The following is a 23,280-nucleotide window of genomic DNA, read 5'->3' as shown; positions in this document are numbered from 1 at the left end:
ATGCACAAGCCCATGGAGAAGTCCCAAAACTTCCGCATCGAGGCGCTTCTGGCTGAAGAGCCGGCACGGAGCGGGTCCCCATCGGGGCTGAGCCCCGAGAGCCCCGTAGCGAGCCCCGACCCTGCCGGACGCTCCGACATCGCTTCACCGCGGGCACTCCCGGCCTCCGCACCCCTTGCCCCAGCCGGCTTTGTCCCCAAACCCGGCTTGCTGCATCTCCCCGGGCTCGGGGCCCTGCCGGCCCTGTACCCGTCCGCCGTGTACCCTCTCCCGGCCCTGGGGAGCCAGCACCCCTCTTTCTCTTACACCGGCATCCCCCACCTGCCGCCGCCCGGCCCGGAGCACCTGAAGGCTGCCGTGGCCGGCTCCTTCCCCCTGGAGCACTGGATCCGAGCCGGGATGCTGGTGCCGAGGCTCTCCGACTTCCACGGTGAGTGACTCGGGGACCGACCCTCCCGTCGGGCAAGACGCAACTGTCGCCCCTTCCAACTATCGACACAACGGGGAGTAGGTCCCCTCCGGAGAGGTGAGGTTTTCCGAAGCCGCACCTTCGTGGCTTCTTGGCCGTTATTGTCCGAAGCCCGGAGGAGCGGTTCGTTTCCTGCCTGACTCTAGTGCAGCTCTCATGCTGCGCACTGACCTGCTCCCCAGCCAGGGCAAGTTTTGGGGTCCCACTGGGGAGGGGTCCGTGCTTCGTACACCTCTGATGGCTGCGAGCCCCTGGGAATCTGATCCGAAGAACAAAGTCTTGCCCTACCCCAACCGGGTACGGCCCCGAGGGGCACTGTCTGCTCCCGGGCTCGCCGGGCTCCGCCGCGGCGAGAAGAAACGAAAATAAATAAGTAGTGGCCAGAACCGGCACCGGGAAACGAATAAATCCTTCCCGGTGCGTCTGGGAACGAATCGGCCGGGGTCACCTGGCAGCGGGGCCCGCCCGCCGGGATGGAGCACGGAGGGATACGCGGGCCCCTGGTCTGGGGAGGGGCCGGTGCTCCGAGTCCCTGCCCGCTGCCGTGGGGCGAGGAGCCGGATGTGTCGGGCCGGAGAGCCCGGGGCCAGATGGAGCTGCGAGAACCTGGCGGCGTGCTCTGCTCCAGCCCAGCCCGGTTCCTCCTCTCATGGAAGGAGGATGCATGTTCTGTACACGGCACTGTGGGCACGGCTAAGGCTGCGGGCAGGTACCAGATCCTGCACTGCAGTGATTAGCCGTTGGTTGGGGGGATGTCCTTCAGGGCATGGACATCACAAAGACCGACTTCAGGCTCTTGTCCCACCGGGGACTATCGCTGCTACCTCTGGCAGTGTCACCCTTCTCTGTGCCTGTCGTGAGGGAGGGTCAAAGATGCGGTCGGTAGGCAATAAGCCAAGAGTGGCTCGTTGATAAACCCACGGCAGAGTATCTGGATTTATTAGCTAAGTTCAGTGTCTTAATAACATGGGAGCCAATAGGAAAAAATAATTTTTAAAGGCTGGATAAATTAACACTATGGATACAAAAATAGAGAATTTACATGCAGGATAAATCTAGCTATAAAGTGGTGGTGGCACCTTAGAGTGTAGAGCAAGTGTCCAGTGCTAGGGACTGTGTGCACTCTTCAAACATATCATTAAGAGCAGAGGGAGAAAATCTTTTATTTGTTAGGTGGTGAAACAACTTCCCACTCCTCTGCAGAGGCTGTGTTGCTCTCACACGGTCTATCAGTATCAGCATTCCAGTAGCTTCACCCAGGGCTGTGTTTCACCAGAGTGGGATCACACCACAGCACCTGCCTTTGAGCACAGCTTCTGGCTAGGATAATGTAGAGATATTTGTGCACCAAATTTGCATTTGTACATCAGCCCCATCCCTCTCATGTGCAGGATCTACTCCATAGCTGGTTGTTTCCAAAACCCTGTTGAAAGGAACCAAAGCCCAAATCACTTGCATGAGAGCAGCTTGTGGAAGAGCTTTTGGGCTGTGCTAGGGTGCCCAGGAAGAGCATGTTTAATGTGGGTCTTGTGGGAAGCACTGAACTGGGCTCAGGGGATAAAAAGCAGTCTCTGACCCACCTGCTTCCATACCCTCTGGGTCAGAATTCCATTCTGATGGCTTTCAGAGTTTCTTTCCACATGTCCTACTGACTCACAGCAGAGGGACCAAGCTGGGTGCAGAGCTTGAGCTCATGCCTTCCTGAAGTAGAAGGATGAAGCTTTGTGCATTTGCAGCTGCTCTGCCTTCCTGTGCTTCCCCGCAAACATCACTTGAGATTTGGTAGACTTGTGCTTACTTGAGGTCTATTCTCCTCTCCACATGGATCCTGGTCCTTGTTTTGTGTTATACTCAATACCATGAGGACTATGTAATCAGATCCTGTTCATTGTCTACCTTCAGATTCTTGTTTAAATCTACTGGGAGGATTTAGGTTCTCACATGTATCCTGAGCCTTTCCTCCTGTGGGCTTGCTGCAAGCTTCAAAAGCAGGTCTCTTTGCAGCATGCCTTGTCCTTGTAGTCACCAGGACCGGCCTCAGCTGTATGTTACCATTGTGTGGGCTCCTGTTTCCCCAGTGTGCCGGCCATGCTACTCCACAGCCCTTCCTCATTTGTCAGAGGGTAGAGGGCTGGGCAGGAGCCACTGTTGCCTCAGGGCTCCTGAGCTGCCTGTGGTTCCTTGGTGTCCTGTTCCAGCACTCAGCCTAGGCAGACCTACAGACTTGCCTGGCTGAGGTTTGCAGGGCACAAATGACTGCTGCCAGGGTTGATCATGTTTAGGTCTCCAGACAGTAGTGGACAGGACAGATAGCTGGAAGAGACAAACCTGAAAGCCTCTTAGGGCATTTTCTGGTGTATCACAGAGGGAAGTCACCCTATGATTTATTTATAGAGAATTCCAGGACTAAATTCTGGAATTAATCCATTCTTTAGCTGAATGTGTAGAGATGTTTCGCAGGCATGGTCTGGTTTGATCTCCTGGGGACAGTCAGTGTTGGAGAAGGAGCAGGACAGCCCCTGATTTGAAATTGCAAGCTCTGTGGGATGCATTTCACACACTCACACTGCTCTTACCTGCTTATAAGGGAGGTAGGATGCCAGGGAGATGGTCTGAGACTGAGTAACCCTTAACCTGGCCTGGGCTTGGGTGCTGGGATCACTCAGAGAAGTGCTCCTGCTGTGATGCAAGTGGGTACTGTGCCTTCCTCACTTGGTGCCTCTGTGGAGCTACGGGCAGCACCTGCCATCCCCTCACTGCAGCCAGCAGGAATATTGCCCACCCAGGTTCTGCTGCTCACAGCCTGGGTCCCTGTTCCAGAGCTTTGAGCACCTCCTAAACCACACAGGGGGAGCATTTGGCACTGGGGTGCTGTGCCTATTAGTATTTCTGGGAACTCTGATTTATTTGCCCTGGCTATCAGTATGAAAATGCAGCATGGCAATGGGAGCCAGGTGCAGAGACCCACCTTGGAGAGTTGTAGGAGTAGAGAGTGGTAACATCCAGCTGCAGACTCTCAGGAAGAGTGAAGGATTCCCCATGAAGGACCTGGCTCCTGGATAGCTTTCATCAGACACTGCTGCTCTGCATCACCCACTCACCACCTTGCTAGCCTGAAGCCCAGCTCAGATCCTGTCTGCAGCAACAGAGCTGGCTGATGGGCTATGCTGGGCTAGGACAGTAGGCAAGAAAAGTATCAAACTGCTTCCAAAAGCAACATCTTCCAATGCTTACCAGGTGCACAGAGCCTGGCATCAGCAGGAAACATGGGCTGGAAAACAGTCGGCAAGCAGCAATCAAGGGTCACTAGTGGAGCAAGCAAGGGCCCAGCAGAGGTAGCAACTGTCTTTACACATGCTGCCCTATAGGTAATGGTCAGGGCTGCCGGCAGGCCAGGAGAAGACTCTGTTGATGGCCCCAGTGCTGATGAGGCTTCTCTCCCACCAGAACTAACATTAGGGAAAACACCTCCAAGGCTGCGAGGGTGCTAATTTCCTCTCCTTTATCTGCCAGCCCACAAAGTTAAGTGAACTATAGCTAAACAAACCAAATTAAAACCAAGTGGGTTAATATCAACCTAGGATTACCCTTGTTATCAAGAAGACAGAACTGTATCAAATAAACCAACAATTCTTTATAAGCTTTATCTAATTATCCAGGAGGCAGCTGCCTTCTAGAGCTCCTGGCCTCAGACTTGGAGGGCATTCCTGGCTCCAGGCCAACCATTTATTTACCAATATTGCAGCCAAATAACAAACACCCACTGGAGGTCCAAGCCCTGCCAGGCTGGATATATATCCTGCCAAGGATATTGAGATGAGCTCTGATCCTGGATGTAGCACTCGAGGAGATGGCTGGGCAGATAGGAAATCCTTTGGCAAGCAAAGGCGTGATGCTGAGGCAGTCACTGGTCTTCTTGTAGGAGCTGGAGAAGAGGGAGAACGTTCCCAAAGAGTTACTCTTTCTATGGGATGCTGGTTGTGATGGGGATGGTGGTGGCATAGCTCAGCTGGCAATGACTGGGAGAGGTGATCCCTGGGGGGATGCTTGCAATGCATCTCTTGGGAGGATGCTGTCCATGTGCACACTGCTATCAGACTGTCCAATCAGACTGCTACAGGACAGCAAGGTACAGGACTCCACAAAACACACTGGCAGGAGAGGCTGGAGCTACCAGCAGTAACAAGGCATAGTTTCCTCTTTGTATGGGAAACTGGAGCCTGCTTGGTACCTCAGACACCACTTTCTCCACCTCCTCCCTTTGCTCCTTCCCTGGTGAGAAATTGAAGACCCTCTTCCTCCATACTCTCTCCATGCAAAGGAGCCAGGGCCCCTCAAGGAAGGTAACAGCAGGTCTGAGGCCAGAGATTCTGGTCATCCCGTCCCACACTGATGTGCTGGTGTGGGTGGCTGTGTCATTTGAGCTTTGGACTGGTGATGGCTTGAGCTGTATGACACCACCACTGAAGGGTTTGAGTGTTGGGTTTTTAGTCAACACAGGGGCAGGAGACAGGGTGGGTGTCCAGGGAAGTCAGGGTTTGTACAATGGACACCACTGCACTGAAATCCAATTGGAGACACTGAGATGCAGAAGTTGGGGCTGTTGGAGGGACCATGATCCAGCTGTCAGTCCCCTCATTGCTAGCCACTTGGGATATATCCTGTTTGGATTTATTTGGCTTTTGAGCAAGATTTCTGTTCTTTTCCTTGCTAGACCAAGTGGTTCTCAGGCTTTTACCCAGCCAAGAGTGAGTCTTTTGGAGGTGTTGTTAAAACGAGCTGCCTTCTTGCTTCCTCTGAAGCTGGACGGAGATCACTGCATTTGAGATTGAGACTGACTTCTGTCCTCCACTCTTCCCACATCTGTTTTTAGTCTGGCCACATCTGACCTCACTGAAGGAGGCACAGAGGAGACTTTCAGGGTGGTCTGGAGGATTTCTGTGCTTCCCAGAGCCAGGATGCAGTGCCCTAGGAGGAGCCCTGCACTTTCTGCATTGGGATGGCGAATTCAGGCCAGGAATATGATATTTCTTCATCCCTGGAAAAACAGCCTTTAGCTCAAGAAAGCACAGAATTCTCAGATTACTGGATGCTGGGGTGTGGGTACACCTTCTTCCCTTCTCTTTCTCCAAAGCATCCTCTACACACCATGCCCAGAAAGAGATACATAGAGCTGCTTTGTGTTGTGACCCAACCAATGCTGACTGAATGGATTTTCCCGCTGGTTCTTTCTGATACAACTCTGATCTTCCTCCCACTCCAAGGAGCTGCAGGAGGGTTTAGCATGTGCTACCCCACCCCTGCAGGTGTTAGTTCCAGTGGCACCTCCTTTCCTAGCTGAAGGGATCCTTTCCAGGTCTATTTGCTCTCCTGTATCCAGCAAGGATTTGTACAGTCAGAGCACCCATAGGAAGCCAGAGTCCAGATGGCAGTTGAGCTCTGCATAGCTGAGCCATCTTTCATGTGATATTCATATTTGTCCCAGAAATCTTGAGCCTCTCATTTCATGGAATCATAGAATAGTCAGAGTAGAAAAGGACCTTGAGATCATCTAGTTAGCTTTGTATATGTTTTGTACACCAAATAACAGTGTCTGCATGTGTGTCAGAGCTGTCGGTACAGTATGACTCTACTGAGTCCCTAGTTTAAGTGGCCCATGGCTGCAAGGTGGGTCCCATGTCTGTCTCTCCTGGCACCATGGGGCTGCAGGTGCAGGAGGGTCATGTCCATTCCATGAGGAGTTTGCAGAATCCCAGCCCAGCCCAGGCTCTGTCTGTTTGACCTGTTCCACCCGGCATCCAGGTACTTGGGATCAAACCTGGATCATGGTCGGTTATTGTCCCCTTCATAAATTCCTGCCTCATGTGTCACAGCTGTGTTTGTGAAGGGCTCTGTGGATGCTTCTGGAGATGGGAAGGTTGGGATCAGAGATGGAATCTGGGGGAGATGATGTGGATGGTACCCCAGCACTGTAAAGTGGTCAAGCCGAAGTGACCCTTGCCAAGCAGGAACGTCTCTGGGGCCATGATGCTCTATCTTTCCCCCTAAGACAAAGCAGTGGGGATGTGCCAAGGACCTTTCCTGCTAGTGCCCCCCCTCCACTGCTCCGGCACTTTACTCCCAGCTGCAAACCTCTGGGTATGGTTGCCACTGCGGTGCTGGGGGAAGCAGTAAAAGCTGAACCCCGGGGGGACAATAAAGCCAGCCGAGAGGAGATAAGCAGGGATCAAACACGGTGCGGCAGCCACCCCACGCTGGACTCTCAAAGGTCCCTTTGTTCCCGCTGCCTCCTGACTCAGCACCGCGCTGCCTTCAAGGGCTGCGGGGGAGATAGCGGGGCTCCCTGGCAGCCCTGCCTGCAGCCCCTGGCAGTTGGGCAGCCACCTGCACGCCCGGCAATAAAAAAGGAGGATTAATTCCAGTCACAGGACTGATCCCAGCTGCACATCGAGGCCTGATAAGGTATCTCGCTGGTTCCTATCAGCCAGGCAATAAAGCCATTACTGGGGTAGGAGATGAGGGAAGAGACACTCACTTTCCTCCTCATCCCAGCCTTGCTTGCAGAGGGGATGTCGCTCCAGCCCTGTTGTCCTCTGACCTGCTCTCTGCTCCACAGCAGCCCCACAGTCTGGCTTGATGGGGAAGTGCCGTCGGCCCCGCACAGCCTTCACCAGCCAACAGCTCCTGGAGCTGGAGAACCAGTTCAAGCTCAACAAGTACCTGTCCAGACCCAAGCGTTTTGAGGTGGCAACATCGCTGATGCTCACCGAGACGCAGGTACCTTCTTCCCAGGGGGATGGAGAGTTAACACCAGCCAGCTGCTAGGGAACGAAGTGTCAAGGTCATGGGCAATGCTGACGCCCCTCGCTTGGCTGCCATCTGCCCCACATCCCACTGCCCCATCAGCACCCATTCCAGGGTGTCTCCCACAGAGCCTGGTGAGCTCCAGGCTCTTCTCTTGTGAAGGGTATCTCAGAAGTACTGCTCCTTTTTTTACCCACAACCCCCAGCTTGGGTTTCAGAGCCTTCTCATCCCTCACCGCACTGTGGGAGGGGGCTTTTTGTGGGGCTAAAACGAACATGCCCTGGTTGATGTCCTTGGGCATCCTGCAGAAGTCAGGCAGGGGGAAGGGAGCAGCTCTCACAGGGACTTCTCTCCCCATTACAACCTCAGCCTCCTTGCACAGACCTGCAGCACCACGGGATGCCCCGCAACAAAGGGGCTTTTGGGAGGGCCACCATGCAGGGAAGGTGAGGAGAGAGGGGGTACGTGGGGGCAGGATGTTGCAAAGGGACACACTCTCCCTTCCGGGCTCTCCCTCGGCAGGTGAAGATCTGGTTCCAGAACCGCCGCATGAAGTGGAAGCGGAGCCGCAAAGCCAAGGAGCAGGGAGCTCAGGTGGAAGCTGAGAAGCAACGAGGGCTCAGCAAAGCCTGCGAGAAGCTGCTGTCCGGAGAGCCACAGGGACAAGCTCCAGGAAGCCCCGAATTCATGGGGTGCAGCCCCGGCTCAGGCTTCCTGCACCGCAGCTCCGCCCAGCTGGGCTATAGCCCGGACTCCTCCTGCTCGGGGGATGAGGAGGACGAGGAAGAGGAGGACGAGATGGGTGCCACGGAGAGGAAGATCGGCTCTGTGTTGTGAAAGGCAGATGAAGCCAGCCCGGGAGAGGGGCTGGGCTGCGGTGTCTGGGGTCTCTTTGCTGGCAGACACAGACTGTGCCTCGGCGGAGTCAGGGGGGTGTGCAGGGCTCCTGACCCACCTTTAACTTATGTGTGTTTGGATCCTATTTAACTCGTAATTATTCCTCTGTGTGTATCTGGGGGAGTTCCCACATCCCTCCCCTATAAAGCTGTTATCCGGTTGCCTGTGCTCTTCCTTAGGGGACAAGATGCTCTGCCCTACTCCTGCGCTGCGGTGCCCTGCCAGGGTCCCTGGGGAACCGGGTGGGGACAGTAGACTTGCACAGCTGGCAGCCCACAACACAGCTGGAGGGGAGAGACCCTGGACCCTCCTTCAACTGTGCACTGCCCTTCCCTGCAGATACAACAGTGACTGGAGGAGTGCATCTGTGCATGGTGCCAGCTGCCCTTCCTCTTGCCTGGATGAAGGGCTGGGAAGGAGGATGCCCAGGATGCCTGGCAGCCTGCCCTGCGTCCTGCTGTATCTACAGTGTCCCTGCTGGGGTCGGCACTTGTAGGACAAACCTAAACTGTCAACTCTGCAAAACAGAGCTGGTTATTAATTGGCTAAGGTAGTGCTGTTTCCCATGCTGCAATTAGTCTGGTTGTATCGGCATGGCATTGCCCCATAGTAAGGTGGGTATGGAGCCCTCCTGGGTTTAGGGAGGTGCTCAGGCTGTTTGTGAGCACTCACTGCTGTGGTAAGCCCCACTTTTTCTATGGTGATGTCTGAATCTCTCCGAGTCCCTTCATGGGCTGATTTCATGATCATCTTGGGACTCTGCTGGCTCTCACTGGGCTCAAATCAACCCCCGGTATTCGGGTGACAAAGGACACCCTTTGCCACCTCCCTATAAGCACCAGGATTAAGCCCTGACTGCCCCTAAGAGAGCAGGTTGCCCTTGTCCTCAGGATGCTGGAGGCTCCTGGCAGATCTCTTGTGTCGTCTGCATGAGGAGGAAAGTGAGCATCTCTTCCATCACTTCCTGCCCCAAAAATAGCTCTATTGCCTGGCTGATAGGAGCCAGTGAGACACGTCACCTTCTCCCTGTGTCTGCCTGAGAGTGGTAGGGATGCTGCCTGCCCATGGAACCTGCCATGAGGTGAGAACTGCTGAAGGGCAGCAGACCCTGTGGAGCCCCGTGTCACCTCCAGTAGCCAGTCAGCAATAGATGGGGCAGGTGAGGGTTGGTGTGGGGCTGCCAGCTTGCAGGGTTGGGGCTGGGACTGCTGTGGAGCAGCATCCTGGACAGAGGGACAGTTGTGATGCTTTTGAGACAGAGAGATGGACAGGGGAAGTAGATATTGGGAGAGCACGGGGATGGATGGATGGATAGAACAGGACAGGACACACAGGAGTGTGGGGTAACAGTGACCCGCAGTGGCTGCTGGCAGCTCAGCAGCTTTCCCCTAGGTTCGTGGCATCCTTTGTGCCCGAGTCCCCTGTGCCCAGACAACTCATCCCAGAGCACGGCAGGGCCTGACTACCCACCCAAGGAGGTGTCCGGATCCTGGCAATGCCCAGCGGGGGAGTTCTGGTGCTGAGGAGGTGCAGCTGTTGCTCTAAAGGGGGAAATGTGAGCCAGAGTAGGGACCAAGTGCCAGGAACCTGTGATGTCTGGTCTAACATGGTACAGGAGAGAAGTAAATGTGGAGAAGGGAAGGGGAAAGACAGGGAAGGAAAGGAGAATGGGAGAGAGAAGTAGGGAAGGATGGTACCCAGTTCCCCACCATTACCCCTGTGGGGATAGCAGGGCAGGAAAGATCCACTGTCCCAGGGGAGCTGTGCCCCCAACAGCAGGTGCACAGGACTGGGCACAGAGATGCTGGCAGATGCCAGTCCATGATTTTTGGAGCCTAAGGACCAAAGACATCTACTACTCGACTGATGTACAGCCTGGCCCTGCAGCAGTAGGGGAGCATGGAGAGGACCACGGGCTGGAGCTGGACACGCTGGGTTGGGGGTGAGATGGGGGGAAATGATGGCAGGGGCAGAGAGGAAAAGGAGAGAAGGAAAGCAACAACAGCAACAACAAAAGTGTCAGGAAGGAGGAAGGGAGCTAAAGGGATGTCACACGCTTAAAACGTTCACCTTGATGGGCCATGACAGGTTTAATTTCCAGAGTACAATCATTAAAGTGATGGATGGAGACGTTCATCCCTTCATCCCACACCTGGTGCACACGGGCCTGCTGTGGCTGCAGACGGGTTTGTTTTGTTGCTGTTATTTATGAGGTTGTTTCTGCAGGAGCCAAGCACTCATCCAGCACTGGGGGGACAGAGGACACTATTTGATGCTGGAGAAGTTGGGGCACTAATTTACAGCTGCTGAGCTGGATGTCTCATGTTGTAAACATCGGCAAATGTCATTAAAGCTGCATCTCCTTCCTGCCTCTGCCCTGGCACCCTCCCTGTGCTGTGAGATATGTCCAATCCTGCTATCCACCCCACTGCTGCCTGCGCATCCCAGGAGAGCTATCTGGCCCTCCTCACTAAAGACATGGGAGTCCTCCTGACCCTTGAGGGCCATCCAGGGCACTGGGACGATGCAGAAGTGTCCCATGGTAGTGGTGGCACCTTATGGGAATCATAGCTGGGATGGGCTTGTGCAGCCAGGGCTGCCCCCATCCTTCCCCCCCCTTCCCTCCCCCCCATTCCCCTTTGCCTGTCTTGGCCTCGTAACTTCTCATGGCAGTGGTCACAACTTATATGTGCCACAGATGCTCCAAGGAGCTCAGGGTGATCTGGCCTAGTTAAGGTGCCAACCCACTCTTACACCAGCACTCTCCAGCCTGCTGCATCCTGTGCCCTCTTGCCCCCAGCTTAGCTCCACAGCTTCCTCACCCACCCATCCCGTGCACCCACGTACTGCATGGCACCCCATCTGCTGACTCGGCTGTATGTTATCTCCCTCCCCTGCATTCATCCTCATCAGCCCTAAGCTCTCTCCTGCACCCCAGCATCCCCTGCCCCCCTCCATCTCCAACCTGCCCCCCTTCCATCTCCCCGTCCTCAATCAACTCCCGGTCCCCATCTGCCCCTGCACTATTTGCTCCCTCCCGTATCCCCACTGCACTCCTTCATCTGTCCCTGCACCAATCAGCTTCCCCATCGCATTCCTGAGAACTTCCCACCTGCTCTCTGAGACGCCTCATTTCCCCCCTGCACTCCTCCTTTTTTCCCGTGCACCCCTGAGAGCTCCCTATCTGCCCCTTGCACCCTTCCACCTGCACTTTGAACCCCCCCATCTTCCCCTGAACCCCTCCATCTGCCCCGTGCACCCCCATCTCCCCCGCTCTCCGCGTCCCTCTGCTGCCCCCTGGCGGTCGCCGCCGTCAGCCGTCACCACGGATTGACCCGAGGCGGCCGCCGTCGTTGCTCTGGGAAACGACGCCGTCGCGTTCGGTCCCCATGGCAACACGGGCCGGCGCCCAGCGGAGCTGAGCGGTCGGGTCCGGGCGGGCTCTTGGTGGGGAGGTGGGACCCCACCGGAGCCGAGGTGCGGCCGGGCAGGGCTTGAGGAAGCCGGGCTGGCCATGGGGGCCAGGGGGTGGCGGTGGCTCGGGGCCTGGGCTCGGCTCCGGGGGCCAGGCAGGTTTACAGGGGCCTGGGCCGTGCCCCAGGGAGCAGGGCAGGCTCGTGCTGTAGGGAACAGGCCGCGCCACAACCATCGATGTGGAGTTTTAGAGGGCCACGCAAGGCTATAGTGAGGGCTTTGCTGCACTGGGCTCTGTGGGTCTGTAGTGGGCTTCACAGGGCTGTGCTATAACTGCCTAAGGGAGCTCTGCCAGAGGGGTCTGAGCTGTGACTGAAGCTGGGTTCACCTGGCAGTATGGGGACAGTAGTGGGGACACTGCTGGGAGGTGTGCCACCCCGAGGCCCAGGAAGGGCCAGCGGATCTCTGGAAGCACCCAGGTCTGTGCAGCAAAGGCTGTCTGAATGCAGAAGCAGCGTGTGAGGACTTTTCCCTCTGGTTTCTCAGATGCTTGCTCAGGCGCATGGCGAGCCCCAAAACTCTGACGCTTTTCGGAGGCTGTCCTATGGTTGCGTCAGGAAGGTGAGTGGGGAAGCAAAGGTGCCATTGTGGTGCGGTGATTTACTGGCACGGCAAACCGGCGACAAAAGCAGAAAGCCCTTCAGGCTTTGCTTCACTCGTTCTTGGCATCCTTTAGAAGCTGTTGTTTGGGTTGTGGCCAGGAGGTGTCCCCTCCGGACCCCCGCAGCTTTGCCGCAAGGCGGCTCCTCCCGTGCTTTGCTAGAGTCGGGAGCTTTTAGCATAGTGGAACAGTTGTTTGAGTGATTTCCCCTCCATCCCAAACTCTTAATGTCCCTGTTACAGCTCCCTAAGCTGTCTGCAGGAAAAGCAAAGAAGAAGAAAGGCGTATTCTGGGGCATTGAGGTGACCAAAACACTCAGGTGGCATGGGTGGGAGCTTGGAAAAGAGACCATCAAACACCTGATCTTGAAAAATGTTAATGAGAAAACCCAGAAGCTAAGCTACAGGTGCGTGGAAGTTTCCTTCTCCTTTGCTCTCCTCATGCTCTCACTGAATCTTCATCCCTCCTGCTGCATCAGTCCCAGCAGCACCTTTGCTCAGATTCAGCTGGAGACAGCACTGTGCATCACTTATGTAGCATGAGAGAAACACGCTAATTCAGAAGCTTTGGAATTGCAGCCCTCGTTTCTGGCAGGAGTATTTTAAATTAAACATCCTTTTTGTTTTGGTTTGTTTTTTGTAATTCTGTTTTGCTGATACTTCTGTCTGTGAAGCATTTCCAGTCTGGTGAGATTTTAATTGTGGATGTGTGCCAGTCAGTCACTAGTGTGTCCTAAAACCATTGTTCACAGGAGACCCACTGGATGTTGAGCCACTCCAGTACTCCCTGTGACCCTCTCTGCTCTGAAACTGTTTCTGCCCAATGTGTTTTGCTCATGCTGCATGGTCTGGGAATGTAAAAAGTTGTTCAAGGAAAGGATAGGTGCCTAGAGCTGGGAATGGGTTTTCAGGACACCTGGGTTCTGCCCCTGTTTCTGCAGATTTGCTACCATGGTACAGCTGTGTGAAGTGCTTCTAATTGTGAGGTCTGGAGGGTTTTATGTTTTTCATTCTCTTTTATGCTGTTTAACTTAACAACAGCTCTATGCCCTCAGACAAAATATCTTGCTCTGATTTCAATATTTAGGTGTCCTTCCACGAGATTCTTCTTCACTGTTTTTCCACAGCCGATCATTCTGAGACCTGGAATGTCCTTAACTCTGCCCATCGTTTTCCGGCCCATTGAAAAGGTAAAGTGGCAATATTGCTCCCAGTGCCCAGGCTGGCCTCCAGAGGGGTGGTGGGCCTCTGCCTCTCTTGTCCTTTCTGGTTTGTTTTCATTTGAATGAATGGGTCCTTAGGGTTTCATCAGAGAAAGGCTGGGCAGTGGGATTTTCCTGCTCTCCCCACATTGTCAGCACCTGGAGGAGCCCTAACCCCTGACTTCTCTGCACAGTGTGCTATTAGCTGGGAGCGGGATCCTCACAAAAAGTATTCCCAGATTTTCATGTGCTGCTTCTGGCCATGAAATCACTAAGATAAAGCGCTTGAACTGTCCACATCTGATTTCATTCCAGGGAAACTCAGCTGGGTGGTTTGAGTGCAGAACCTTGGATTGAAGGACTCACTCTCTGCTTTCTTACAGGAGATCCCAAAGCCTGATTCTCTATAAGGCATATGTGAAGGGCCTCCCTTAGTTTGGATGGGGTGGGTTTCTTTAAGCTTTATTTTTAACAGCAGTGAACTATTCAGTGTTCCTTTATGAAATAGCTCATATTCATTCAATTTTCAGTGTTGACAAGGTCTACACCACATCAATCAGTGGAGCAGGAGGCTCCCTTTCTTAGACAGAGCAAGGACTGTGTGTGTTGCAGTGTTCAAGGTCTCTTAGCTGTATAATTGGTACTCAGGAAAGGTAACAACTGGGAGCATGGAAGACACGTATCTTGCAGTTCCTTCTATCTTGGCTGGTTAGCAGATGTCCTGGAGCTATTTGTACACAGTGCTGTCAATGCTGCATCTTTAAGCTATGTGTTATCTGTTTAGCTCTCTAGCTGACAAAGCACTTAAAGTGATATTTCTGTGTTTGTGAAGCTCAAAGAAATATTGTGCATGCTTCAGTTTAGCTGAATGGAGATCTTGAAAACACTGAAAGAAATCTTTCTGCATTGAAACAACTCAAGTGAAACAAATGTGGACTTCAACTGCTCATTCTGAGGGTGTTTGTTCCCTGACAGAGTGAGGAGTATGCCTGAGCACCTTCCTCACTGCCTGCCTTTTTTGAGCTCTTCAGATGCTCTCTTTCCTGCACAGGGACCTCCCCTGGTGCCTCTGTTGCTGATGTTTTTTTTCCTAACACCTTCAGAGATGAAGGTGATGGGTGTGCATAGGAGGAGCTGTAGTATGTGCAAGATGGGGCCCATCTAACTGCTGTATCACCTTGCTTTTCTGTGCAGAGGGAGTATGAAGACAACATCTGCTTTAAGAAGGATGAGGGTGAGTTCTCTGTCACCCTGCGTGCTACGCTCCCGCACCCCTGTCTATCCTTCCCAGCTATTGTCCAGTTGCCTGCCTGTGCTGTCCACAATGTCACGGAGATAACATTCCCTGTGCGCAACGTTGGGTGAGTGAGCTGTGGCTGGGAAGATCCTCTTTCTGTTTTGTCAGGTATTTTGTCACCTTCTTGGACTCTCCCATGAATGCGGCTCCTTCCAATTGCTCTTGGATCTGCTGACTGCCTTGACAGGCAGCAGACCTCTGCCTTCTCTGAGCTCATGGCAGAAAAGACAGCAGAAATGGTGGTGCACATTGGATCTCACCCTGAGCACATCTTGGCGCTTCACATCTGTCTGTTTCCAGCATACGTTGAGAAACTTTTCATGCACATGAACTAGCTGGGCACCAGCATGGTGTCCCATTAACTTCCCACATTCAAAGCAGAGGTCTGGGCTTCTACTTAGTCAAAGGCAGCCTGCCCAGCTGAGCAGGGAGAGATGAGCTGGAAATATTTCAGCTGGAAATATTTCAATCTTTCTATGATTTGACAAACCTTCTCTCAGCACAGGGATGCTGTAGGGGTGGCAGTGGAGTTTCTGGTGGTTGAGCTGAACTTTTTAATTTGGAGGCAGGCAATACAGAAGTTGAAGAGTCTTCACAGTGCCTGCTCTTAGGTTCATGGAGTTTCCCAAAGTAGTAGCAGTATTTTGGCATTTGGAGTCATCATTTAGAAGCAAAGATGTTCACAAGTACCAAGGACTGTCTTATTTTATGAGGGAAGGACAGTAATTTGGGCAGTATTGTAGAAAGCAGTGTGGTGAAAAAGTGCCCAGGCAAGGAGGAGGTGTACTTCCAACCATTTTCAGCAAGAGCAGAATAACCTTTACTAGCTGGGGAATGTGCTCCCCAAAGAAGTCACCTGCTGCAGTGGCGGGTGGAGAGGACTGAGGGCACACATACCTTCAACAGAGCAAGGTGTCAGCCAGAAACTATGTCAAGTGCATCATTTTCCTCTTAGAGAATTTATTCTATTTGAGAGGTCCAAGGTAGTGGTGGAGGATATGGATGATAACATACAGTTGGAATCAATAAAATATGAAAAGCTAATGGTGTATCATGTTCTTTGCACAAATCAAACAAGACAAGTGAATTCTTGAGAGCTGAATGAGGTATTAGGAAAACAGCTTGGTCTTCTCTTCTCACCTGGGCATATAACAGAGGAACAAATGTTAATTTGGAATTAAGTAAGAGGAAAAGCAAATACTTCATTCTGGAGCTGGTTTGGTTTTGCTTTTTTCATTTTTTTTTTATTTTTTTTTTTCTGACACATGATGAAGCTGAGAAATTTTATGGCCATTAATAGAGTCCTTACATGTAATAGCTAAGATTCATGGAAGTGTGAACAGAACATTTGCAGCAACTAGAGACAAATTTCTTCCCGTCATCACGTATTTGGTCAGGTGCATTGGGGATTCTGCCATTCAACGCTGGTTGCTTCACATCCTAACTGAATAACCTATTGGGAAGGTCCATCCTCTGTGTGATTGCACAGGCAGCTATAGATACATTTGTCTATTTAAGATGTATCTCCATTTCCTAGTGATCTCGTCACTGTGTTTTACTGGGAGACACCAAGCCCTTTCTACATGATTCCTGACTACAGCGTACTGAACCCAGGTGCTGAGTGCATGGTCAAAGTGGTCTTCCAGCCCAAGGTGGCTGCAGTGTATGATGTGGCAGCAACATGCTGGTTTGGAAGTGAAGAGAAACAGAAGAGGACTGTCCAGCTAAAAGCCCTGTGTGAGTCCTTATTGCATTTAACATTCAAAGAAGTGTGTATCATCCAGAACTATGACTAGCATTCCACAGGGATAAATGGAGATGCTGTGCTCTGAGACTGTGCCACAGTTGGCTCAGCCTACTGATGAGCAAATTAAGCCTATGGCTTAAAAGTGCCCTGTGAAATTCTCTAATGTACTTCTGCCAATTTGAAAACATGATCTGAAAAGACACAGGGTCTGATATGCACTGTGGCATGCTTTGGCCAAACCAGCAGTTCTGGAGCCTGCTTAAGTTGACAGAGGGGCAAAAATTAGATGAGTTCACCAGCACAATGCAGAAACCTCCAGAAGTTCCTGGTCTTTGCACTCAGTCTCTCTTGTCTGTCTCTGCCAGACAGAGAGATGGAGGAAAACTTCTGAATTTTTTTGAATTCAAGCTAAAATAAGCAATGTTTTGATTAGCAAGTCCTTCCCTGAAGTGTCTTATATAGCTATTGTCAAAAGATGTGACTGAGTTTAGTAAGTTAAGGCTGGAAGGGAGATTGTTTAGTTCAAAACAGGGCCAACTTCAAAGTTGGATCTAACTTCAGAGTTACCTGATACTATTCAGAGGCTTGTCCAGTTGAACGTTGAATTTCAAGGAATGGAAATTCCACCTCTCTTTCTTAATCCAGTGTATTATTCCCTTTAACAGCCAAATACCCCTACCTGCAGGTGAATGTGGTAGGGGAAGAAAAAGAAGGTGTACAACCTGGAAAGTTTCAGGATGTGCTGTGCTTTGGATCAGTGCCAGTGGGGACAGCTGTGGAGAAGTGTGTAGAAATCTTCAACATGTCCGTGGTATGTGGAGAGGGAGACTTCTGAGAAGTTGGCATGCTGGCACGCTTCCCTGCAATATGTGGTTTTGAGTATCTCCCTTAATGGTGTGAAAATAACCCAAATGGGAATGTGAGTAAAACAGAGCTGATGAGTCTTCCCCTACCAACCAGGCCATTCAACCTTGCCTTCCAGATGCAGTGCTAGCAATACATCCTTGTGCAGCATGGTATGACAGTTCCTGTCTTCTTCCCAATGTGCTTGGTCCAGATCAGGCAGCCACTGTTGTCCTTCCCACCCTGCAGCTCTCCTACTCACCCTGGACAAGCCCATCAGTCCTGTGTGACAGTTGTGTCAGTCTTAAATTGGCATGCGTCTCAGGCTGCTGATGGATCTTCTGCTGTCCTCAGTGGACTGCAGCCCTGTGAACTGCTCTGAAAGTCAAGAGGGCTGCATTTGGGCACCTTGTTCTCTGTACCAGCTCAACCCATTAAAAGATGGATGTACTCAGAGACTGCTGAGCAGTGCTGAGTGCTCCACAGGCTCTGCAGCTCAGGAGAGGCAAAGACCTAGTCATTTGTTGTACTGTTCTGATTCACACTGCAATGGTGGTTAACATCCCCATGAAAAGACCAGGATCTTTTCTTCTAAGGGACTTGAGGAAGGTATCAGAGTGCCAGTCCTTTCTTTAGTGAAAAGATCCCCAGACAAGGTGGAATTGTGGGTGGAAGTACCTGTTATCTGCCTGCCTGTCCCTCATTCACAGCACTCGGGCTACTTTGGCCCTTGGAGTCAGTCACCTTGAGCCATCCTCCACCCTACCAGGAGGGGCACTCCAACTCCAGAGATTACCAGGATATTTTGCTGCATTGACTTCTGAGCACATTGTGGGAGGTTGCCGACAGCAGTACTCCCACTGCTCCAGCAGGACAGGGTGGCAGAGGTTTGCACAGCACTTCCGTGCTGGGCTGCAGTAATCTTGGTGTTCTTGGTGGTGTTCAGCTCTGCTGAAAACACAGTTCTTCACTGGTTAGTATCCTGCATTCAGGGCCATCCTGGCTGCTGTTGGCTCCTTTGTTAATTTATGTATTTTTCACTTGTAGGTTGATGCACCATGTAGGATAGAAAGAACAGAAGATCCTCTGCTTCAAGATCATGCTTTCTCCTGTGATGTGTCCCATGGCATTGTCCCTGCCAAAGGGAAGCTGGTGTTGTGCATACGATTTCAGCCTCAGATAGTAGGAGAGCACAGTACTGACTATTTCACTATCATATCTGCTGGATACCTCCTGCAGACTGTCCTGAAGGTGACTGGCTCGTGTAAAGGTACCAGAGTGAAATCCTTCCCTATTCTCCCTGTCATCTTCGTAGCGCTGCAGGGGAAGGGCTAGTGCTTGAGGAAGGATTAGGAACTGTTGCAGCCCTCAGTCACAGACTTATGTTCTGTTCGGCTCCAGGCTGTCCTTGTGCACCATTTGGGTTTGTACTTGCTTGAGACAGATTTTAGACTGTTGGAAGTGAATGTCCTGCTGTTTGCTGGACATTAGGACTGGTGGGTTTGCTGATGAGGTGATTCTGGTTTGGGAAGATCAGTTAAGTGCAGCAGTGGCTTGTGACATGTTGATTGAAACAGCTATGACAGGTTCCGGATCTGTCTTGCATGTCATTGTACTAGGTCCTTCGGTGTCCCTGCGTCAAGATTCGTTGGACTTTGACTGGATCAATCTTGGGCAAAGTTTGATGCGGATGCTGGAAATCAGCAACACCTCAGATGTCCCAGCCTATTACCAATTTGATACTGGTGTCACAGGGAGCGTCTTCTCCTTGGATCGTCCCTGTGGAGTCTTGGAGGGCACAACAACACTAGTGTTGAAGGTGACTTTTCGACCCACTCACCCCATCAGCTATCACCGCAGAGTGGTGTGCCTTGTCCACCATCAGGTATGAGGGGCAAAGGGTGGCTTCATCGCTGTGATAGCTCAGAGGAATATTTCAATATAACCCACTGGGGCTGGCCTATGTCAGTAGCCCCCAGAAATCTCTTCCAACTGCATTTCCATTGATACCTATCATAGAATCATTTAAGCTAGAAAGGATCTTTAAGATCAAGTCCAACCATTAAGCTAGCACTGCCAAGTCCACCACGAAGGCATGTCCCTAAGCACCACATCTACATACCTTTTAAATACCTCCAGGGATGGTGACTTCACTACTTCTGTGTGCAGCCTGTTCCAATGCTTGACAACCCTTTAAGTGAAGAAGTTTTTTCTAATATCCAATCGAAACCTCCCCTGATGCAACTTGAGGCCATTTCCTCATTTCCTATGGTTTTTTACTTGGAAGAAGAGACCAACTCCCATCTCACTACAACCTCCTTTCACGTAGCTGTAGAGAGCAATAAGGGCTCCCATGAACCTTGTCTTCTCTAGGCTAAACAACCCCAGTTACTTCAGCTTCTCCTCATAAGACTTGTTTTCTAGGCCTTCCACCAGTTTTGTTGCCCTCCTTTGGACACACTCAATGTCTTCCTTGTAGTGAGGGGCCCAAACCTGAACATGGTGTTCGAGGTTCAGCCTCACCAGTGTCAAGCAGAGTGGGAGAACACTTTTCTAGTCCTACTGGACAAGCCAGGATGCTATTTGCCTTCTTGGCCACCTGGGCACACTGCTGGCTCATGTTCAGCTGGCTTTTGAACAACACCAGAGGTCCTTTTCCACGGGGTAGCTTTCCAGCCATTCTTCCCCAAGCCTGTTACACTACACTGGGCTGTTGTGACCCAAGTGCAGGACCCAAGATCTTGTTGAGCAGAATCGCCATGGTGCAGGTTCCTATGAGCAGTCAGGGGGCTGATGTGGACAGGCAGTCAGTAATGCTTATGGGTAGGGTGAGGTGCATCCTCAGTGGCTCCTGTTTGTTAGGTCTCTGAGTCGAATTTAGCTGCACAGCTGTGCACTCAGCATCTTCAACTTTCACTCCAGTTTCAAGAAAGTTCTTGGGCCACATAAAATAAGCTTTTCCCAGGCATGAGAAATTAGATACTGGGACAGTGTAACTTTGAAAGCCATCACAGAAGGGCTGTTTATTTCTTTCTGGTGTTTTCCCAGAAACCCTTGTATGTGGACTTTTTTGGTACCTGCCATTCAGACATGGCTAAGCCAGCCATCCTTCAGGCAAGACACCTTTCCTGGTACCGAACCAATATGATGAGAGGACTGACCTTTTACCCCCCTGATATCATGAGTACAATGCTGAAGAATGGGCAGTTGCAGATGGATGAAAAGGGAGCCCTCATGCTGCTCCCCGAGGTATGATCTGTCCTCCCTGGAATCTAAGATTCTCCCACGCTCTTTTCTGCAGATGTTGGGCTTTTGTTGCATTGGCCAAACAGATCTAGAAGGACTTGCATACCAACACTATCTTTACCAAGCTTAGGCACTAAGCCACTTTCTGGCTGTAACTCAGTCACAGAGTCTTCTTTTCCTTTGTGTAGTTTCAGATTGAGGACTGGTTTGCAAACAGGAGTCTCCCTGAAGCCTAGACTTTGACCTGTCCTGGGAACTGTTACTGAAGTGCATGCCCTCTTGTTGTGAGGGCAATCAGGAGTGTAGTACCTGGTGGCTCCCACAAGCACGCTTTCCCTGCTCACATTCAGATGTTTCCATCCTGTAGATCCCTCAGGACAAGCCTCCTAAGGAATACTTTGAAGTTGACTCTATGACTGAATATTTCTACGATGGTGAAACCAGCGACATGGCCTTGTTTCCCCCTCATGTTAGTGTCAGTCCCAGGGAGTACGATTTTGGTTGCTGCCTGCTGCTTCACAAGGTAAAACCACTTCCTCTCTGTGTGACCAATCACACCAAAGGAAGTATCACTGTTTTCTGGACTCTAAGCCATGGCAGCGCCTTCCAAGTGAGCCCTGAAATGTGTGACATCCCACCTTTGAAGTCCTCAGCCTTCCGTGTCATTTTCAAGCCCACTCAGCTCAACACTCTCTATGCAGCAGAGCTGGAAGGTTTTGCCTTCTACAAGGTGAGTAGGAATTACTAGGACCAGTTGCCAGGAAGTGCCTAGCAAGCAACTGTTTGCAGGCTAAAGGTTTTTGGGGAAGCTAAAATTCAAATGGGACCTTTTATTTTGAATTTGGTAAACTAGCATCTTCACTAACTTCTTTGGCCACTGCTTTGATACACTGGTAGGTTAAAATGTCTGCTTCACCTGTGTCCTGGCAAAGATAAATCAGCAAAGCAGCCACAGCTCATCTGTACAGACAGGTACACTTGCTCTTACTCCCAGTGAATGTGAAGTAATGTACACCTCACTGAAGGAGAAATTGCTGTGACTTACTGCACTATTAGCATGGATGGAAGCCTGCACAAAAATGGTTGTTGTGGTCTGAGTGATGAGCAGTTACTTGTTTTTTGTGTCTGGCCCTCCACAAGTAAAACTGCTGAAGGCATTGTATATAACTGCAGCCTCTCCTCCTGTGTGATGTGGAATTCGTGTCACACAAGCTTGCAGTTGCAGGAGTTTTAGCACCCAGAAACATCCTGGTAGGTGAAAGAGATCTTCATTACTTTGTTGATTACTCTGCTTGCATTTTTCCCCTTCTAAGCCAATGTGAAGGTTATCTGGGAGTAACCTTTGAGTCAGGGGTTTCTCAGGGTCAGGTAAAGGATAGCTGATTATTTTCAGGGACTCACTGTTGAGTGCTAACTTTAGCATCTGCAAGTACTTCAGAATGCACTAGAGGAGCCTCTGTAGGCCCTTCCCTAAGGCAACCTTTACACACGTACCACAGAGTAGCTTGGATGAGTCCTTCTGCTTGAAAGTCATTCAGTGGTCTTTTGAAAGTCATTCAGTGGTCTTTTGGGTCTAAAATACAGTTTCTTTGAGAAAGTGGCACTCATGTTGCTCATCCAGCATTGGTTAGCCCTTCTTCCCTGAAAAAGTAAATTCCTCAGCCCCAGAGAATTTTCATTGAAACAAACTGCTGCTTATGATGTTGAATGCACTTGAAGGCACCCTGCCACACGCTCTTCCTGCATGCACTGTGTTCTGTCCCTTGCATGCCTGCAGGTGCTGAGACACTACAACAACATTGAGGAAGATGCTACCATCTGTCCATCCTGGTGCCTGACTGTCAAGCTGAGAGCACACACGTTTGAAGAAGGACGGGAGCATTTCATCCCACAGTACATCCTGGATGTCCCAAAGGTGTGTGTGAGGGACATTCGGATCATTGCATAGGTGCTCAGTGTTTACCTCCGAAGTCTTCACTTAGTGTCCATTGCACCATCCTTAGATGTGGCTTAGGTGGTTTCTGATGGTGTGAAAACTCCTGCTTTAGTACAGAAGTAGGATGGCCCTTCTCCTGCGTTAACTTCCCAGCCTCCAGTTTGTCAGGATTCACTGAGCATCTCATTAGCTGAGAGGAAAGCACTTGGGATCTCGTTCCTTTCTGTTTAAGTGGATATAGGCACCGACAATGGTGTTTAGTCCCTTCCCGGGAGCCTCAAATACTCTGCCTGCACACAGCAAATGGAGGGCAGCACACAGAATCCACACTTATGGAAAACAAGTGGTTGCAAGTTAGATAGGAAGCTTCCCTGACTCTTCCTGATGTTTCTATAGTACAAGAAAGTATTGTTTCTATGATGCAAAGTAAGATCTGTTTCTCTAGGCAGTAAAAATGATCCTGAGAACATCTTAGAAAATCTCCTCAGCTCGTCCAGGACATGCAGCTTGTATCTGATATGCATGAGCTGGAGCAAATTTCAGTTTCCTGAAATTCTTAATCCAGGAGATCACTATCCACGCAGCTCACTTACTGGATGAACAGAATGCACTGCATAATGGAAAGTAACTTCACGGGTCCCGAGAGCCTGTGAAAGATGAAGGCCAGTGTGGGAAGGGAAAGACCATAATTTACATACACTTGGGTGATCTCCTTTCTTTCTTTGAAGAGAAGCTCTTATAAAGTTTTCCATAGACTGAGGATA

General features: G+C 51.2%; 2 protein-coding genes across 2 annotated transcripts in view; both read left to right on the top strand.

The window, feature by feature from the left end:
- Positions 1–8,111, top strand: LOC101875401 (motor neuron and pancreas homeobox protein 1-like). Its single transcript, XM_005153848.1, has 3 exons — positions 1–430; positions 7,086–7,246; positions 7,797–8,111. The coding sequence occupies exons 1-3, from the start codon at positions 1–3 to the stop codon at positions 8,109–8,111; spliced, it is 906 nt and encodes a 301-aa protein (XP_005153905.1).
- Positions 8,112–11,573: 3,462 nt separating this feature from the next.
- CFAP65 (cilia and flagella associated protein 65) overlaps positions 11,574–23,280 on the top strand; it is a 32,345-nt gene continuing 20,638 nt past the window's right edge. The window contains exons 1-12 of the mRNA XM_034062571.1: positions 11,574–11,648; positions 12,132–12,206; positions 12,489–12,652; positions 13,333–13,435; positions 14,642–14,808; positions 16,282–16,481; positions 17,157–17,302; positions 18,382–18,604; positions 18,954–19,219; positions 20,383–20,583; positions 20,948–21,310; positions 22,358–22,495. Of these exons, the coding sequence (XP_033918462.1) occupies positions 12,132–12,206; positions 12,489–12,652; positions 13,333–13,435; positions 14,642–14,808; positions 16,282–16,481; positions 17,157–17,302; positions 18,382–18,604; positions 18,954–19,219; positions 20,383–20,583; positions 20,948–21,310; positions 22,358–22,495 (2,046 nt within the window). The 5' untranslated portion in view covers positions 11,574–11,648. The remainder of the gene's footprint in view (positions 11,649–12,131; positions 12,207–12,488; positions 12,653–13,332; positions 13,436–14,641; positions 14,809–16,281; positions 16,482–17,156; positions 17,303–18,381; positions 18,605–18,953; positions 19,220–20,382; positions 20,584–20,947; positions 21,311–22,357; positions 22,496–23,280) is intronic.

Source organism: Melopsittacus undulatus, chromosome 4 (genome assembly GCF_012275295.1).
Source record: "Melopsittacus undulatus isolate bMelUnd1 chromosome 4, bMelUnd1.mat.Z, whole genome shotgun sequence".
Classification (NCBI taxonomy): Eukaryota; Metazoa; Chordata; class Aves; order Psittaciformes; family Psittaculidae; genus Melopsittacus; species Melopsittacus undulatus.
Note: the sequence above shows the minus strand (reverse complement) of the source record. Positions and strands in the feature narration are given on the sequence as shown.

Coding starts and splice junctions, on each gene's coding strand:
- LOC101875401 (XM_005153848.1), top strand. CDS start 1: ATGCACAAGCCCATGGAGAAGTCCCAAAACTTCCGCATCGAGGCGCTT. Junction 431..7,085: donor GAGGCTCTCCGACTTCCACG/GTGAGTGACTCG, acceptor TCTGCTCCACAG/CAGCCCCACAGTCTGGCTTG. Junction 7,247..7,796: donor TGATGCTCACCGAGACGCAG/GTACCTTCTTCC, acceptor CTCCCTCGGCAG/GTGAAGATCTGGTTCCAGAA.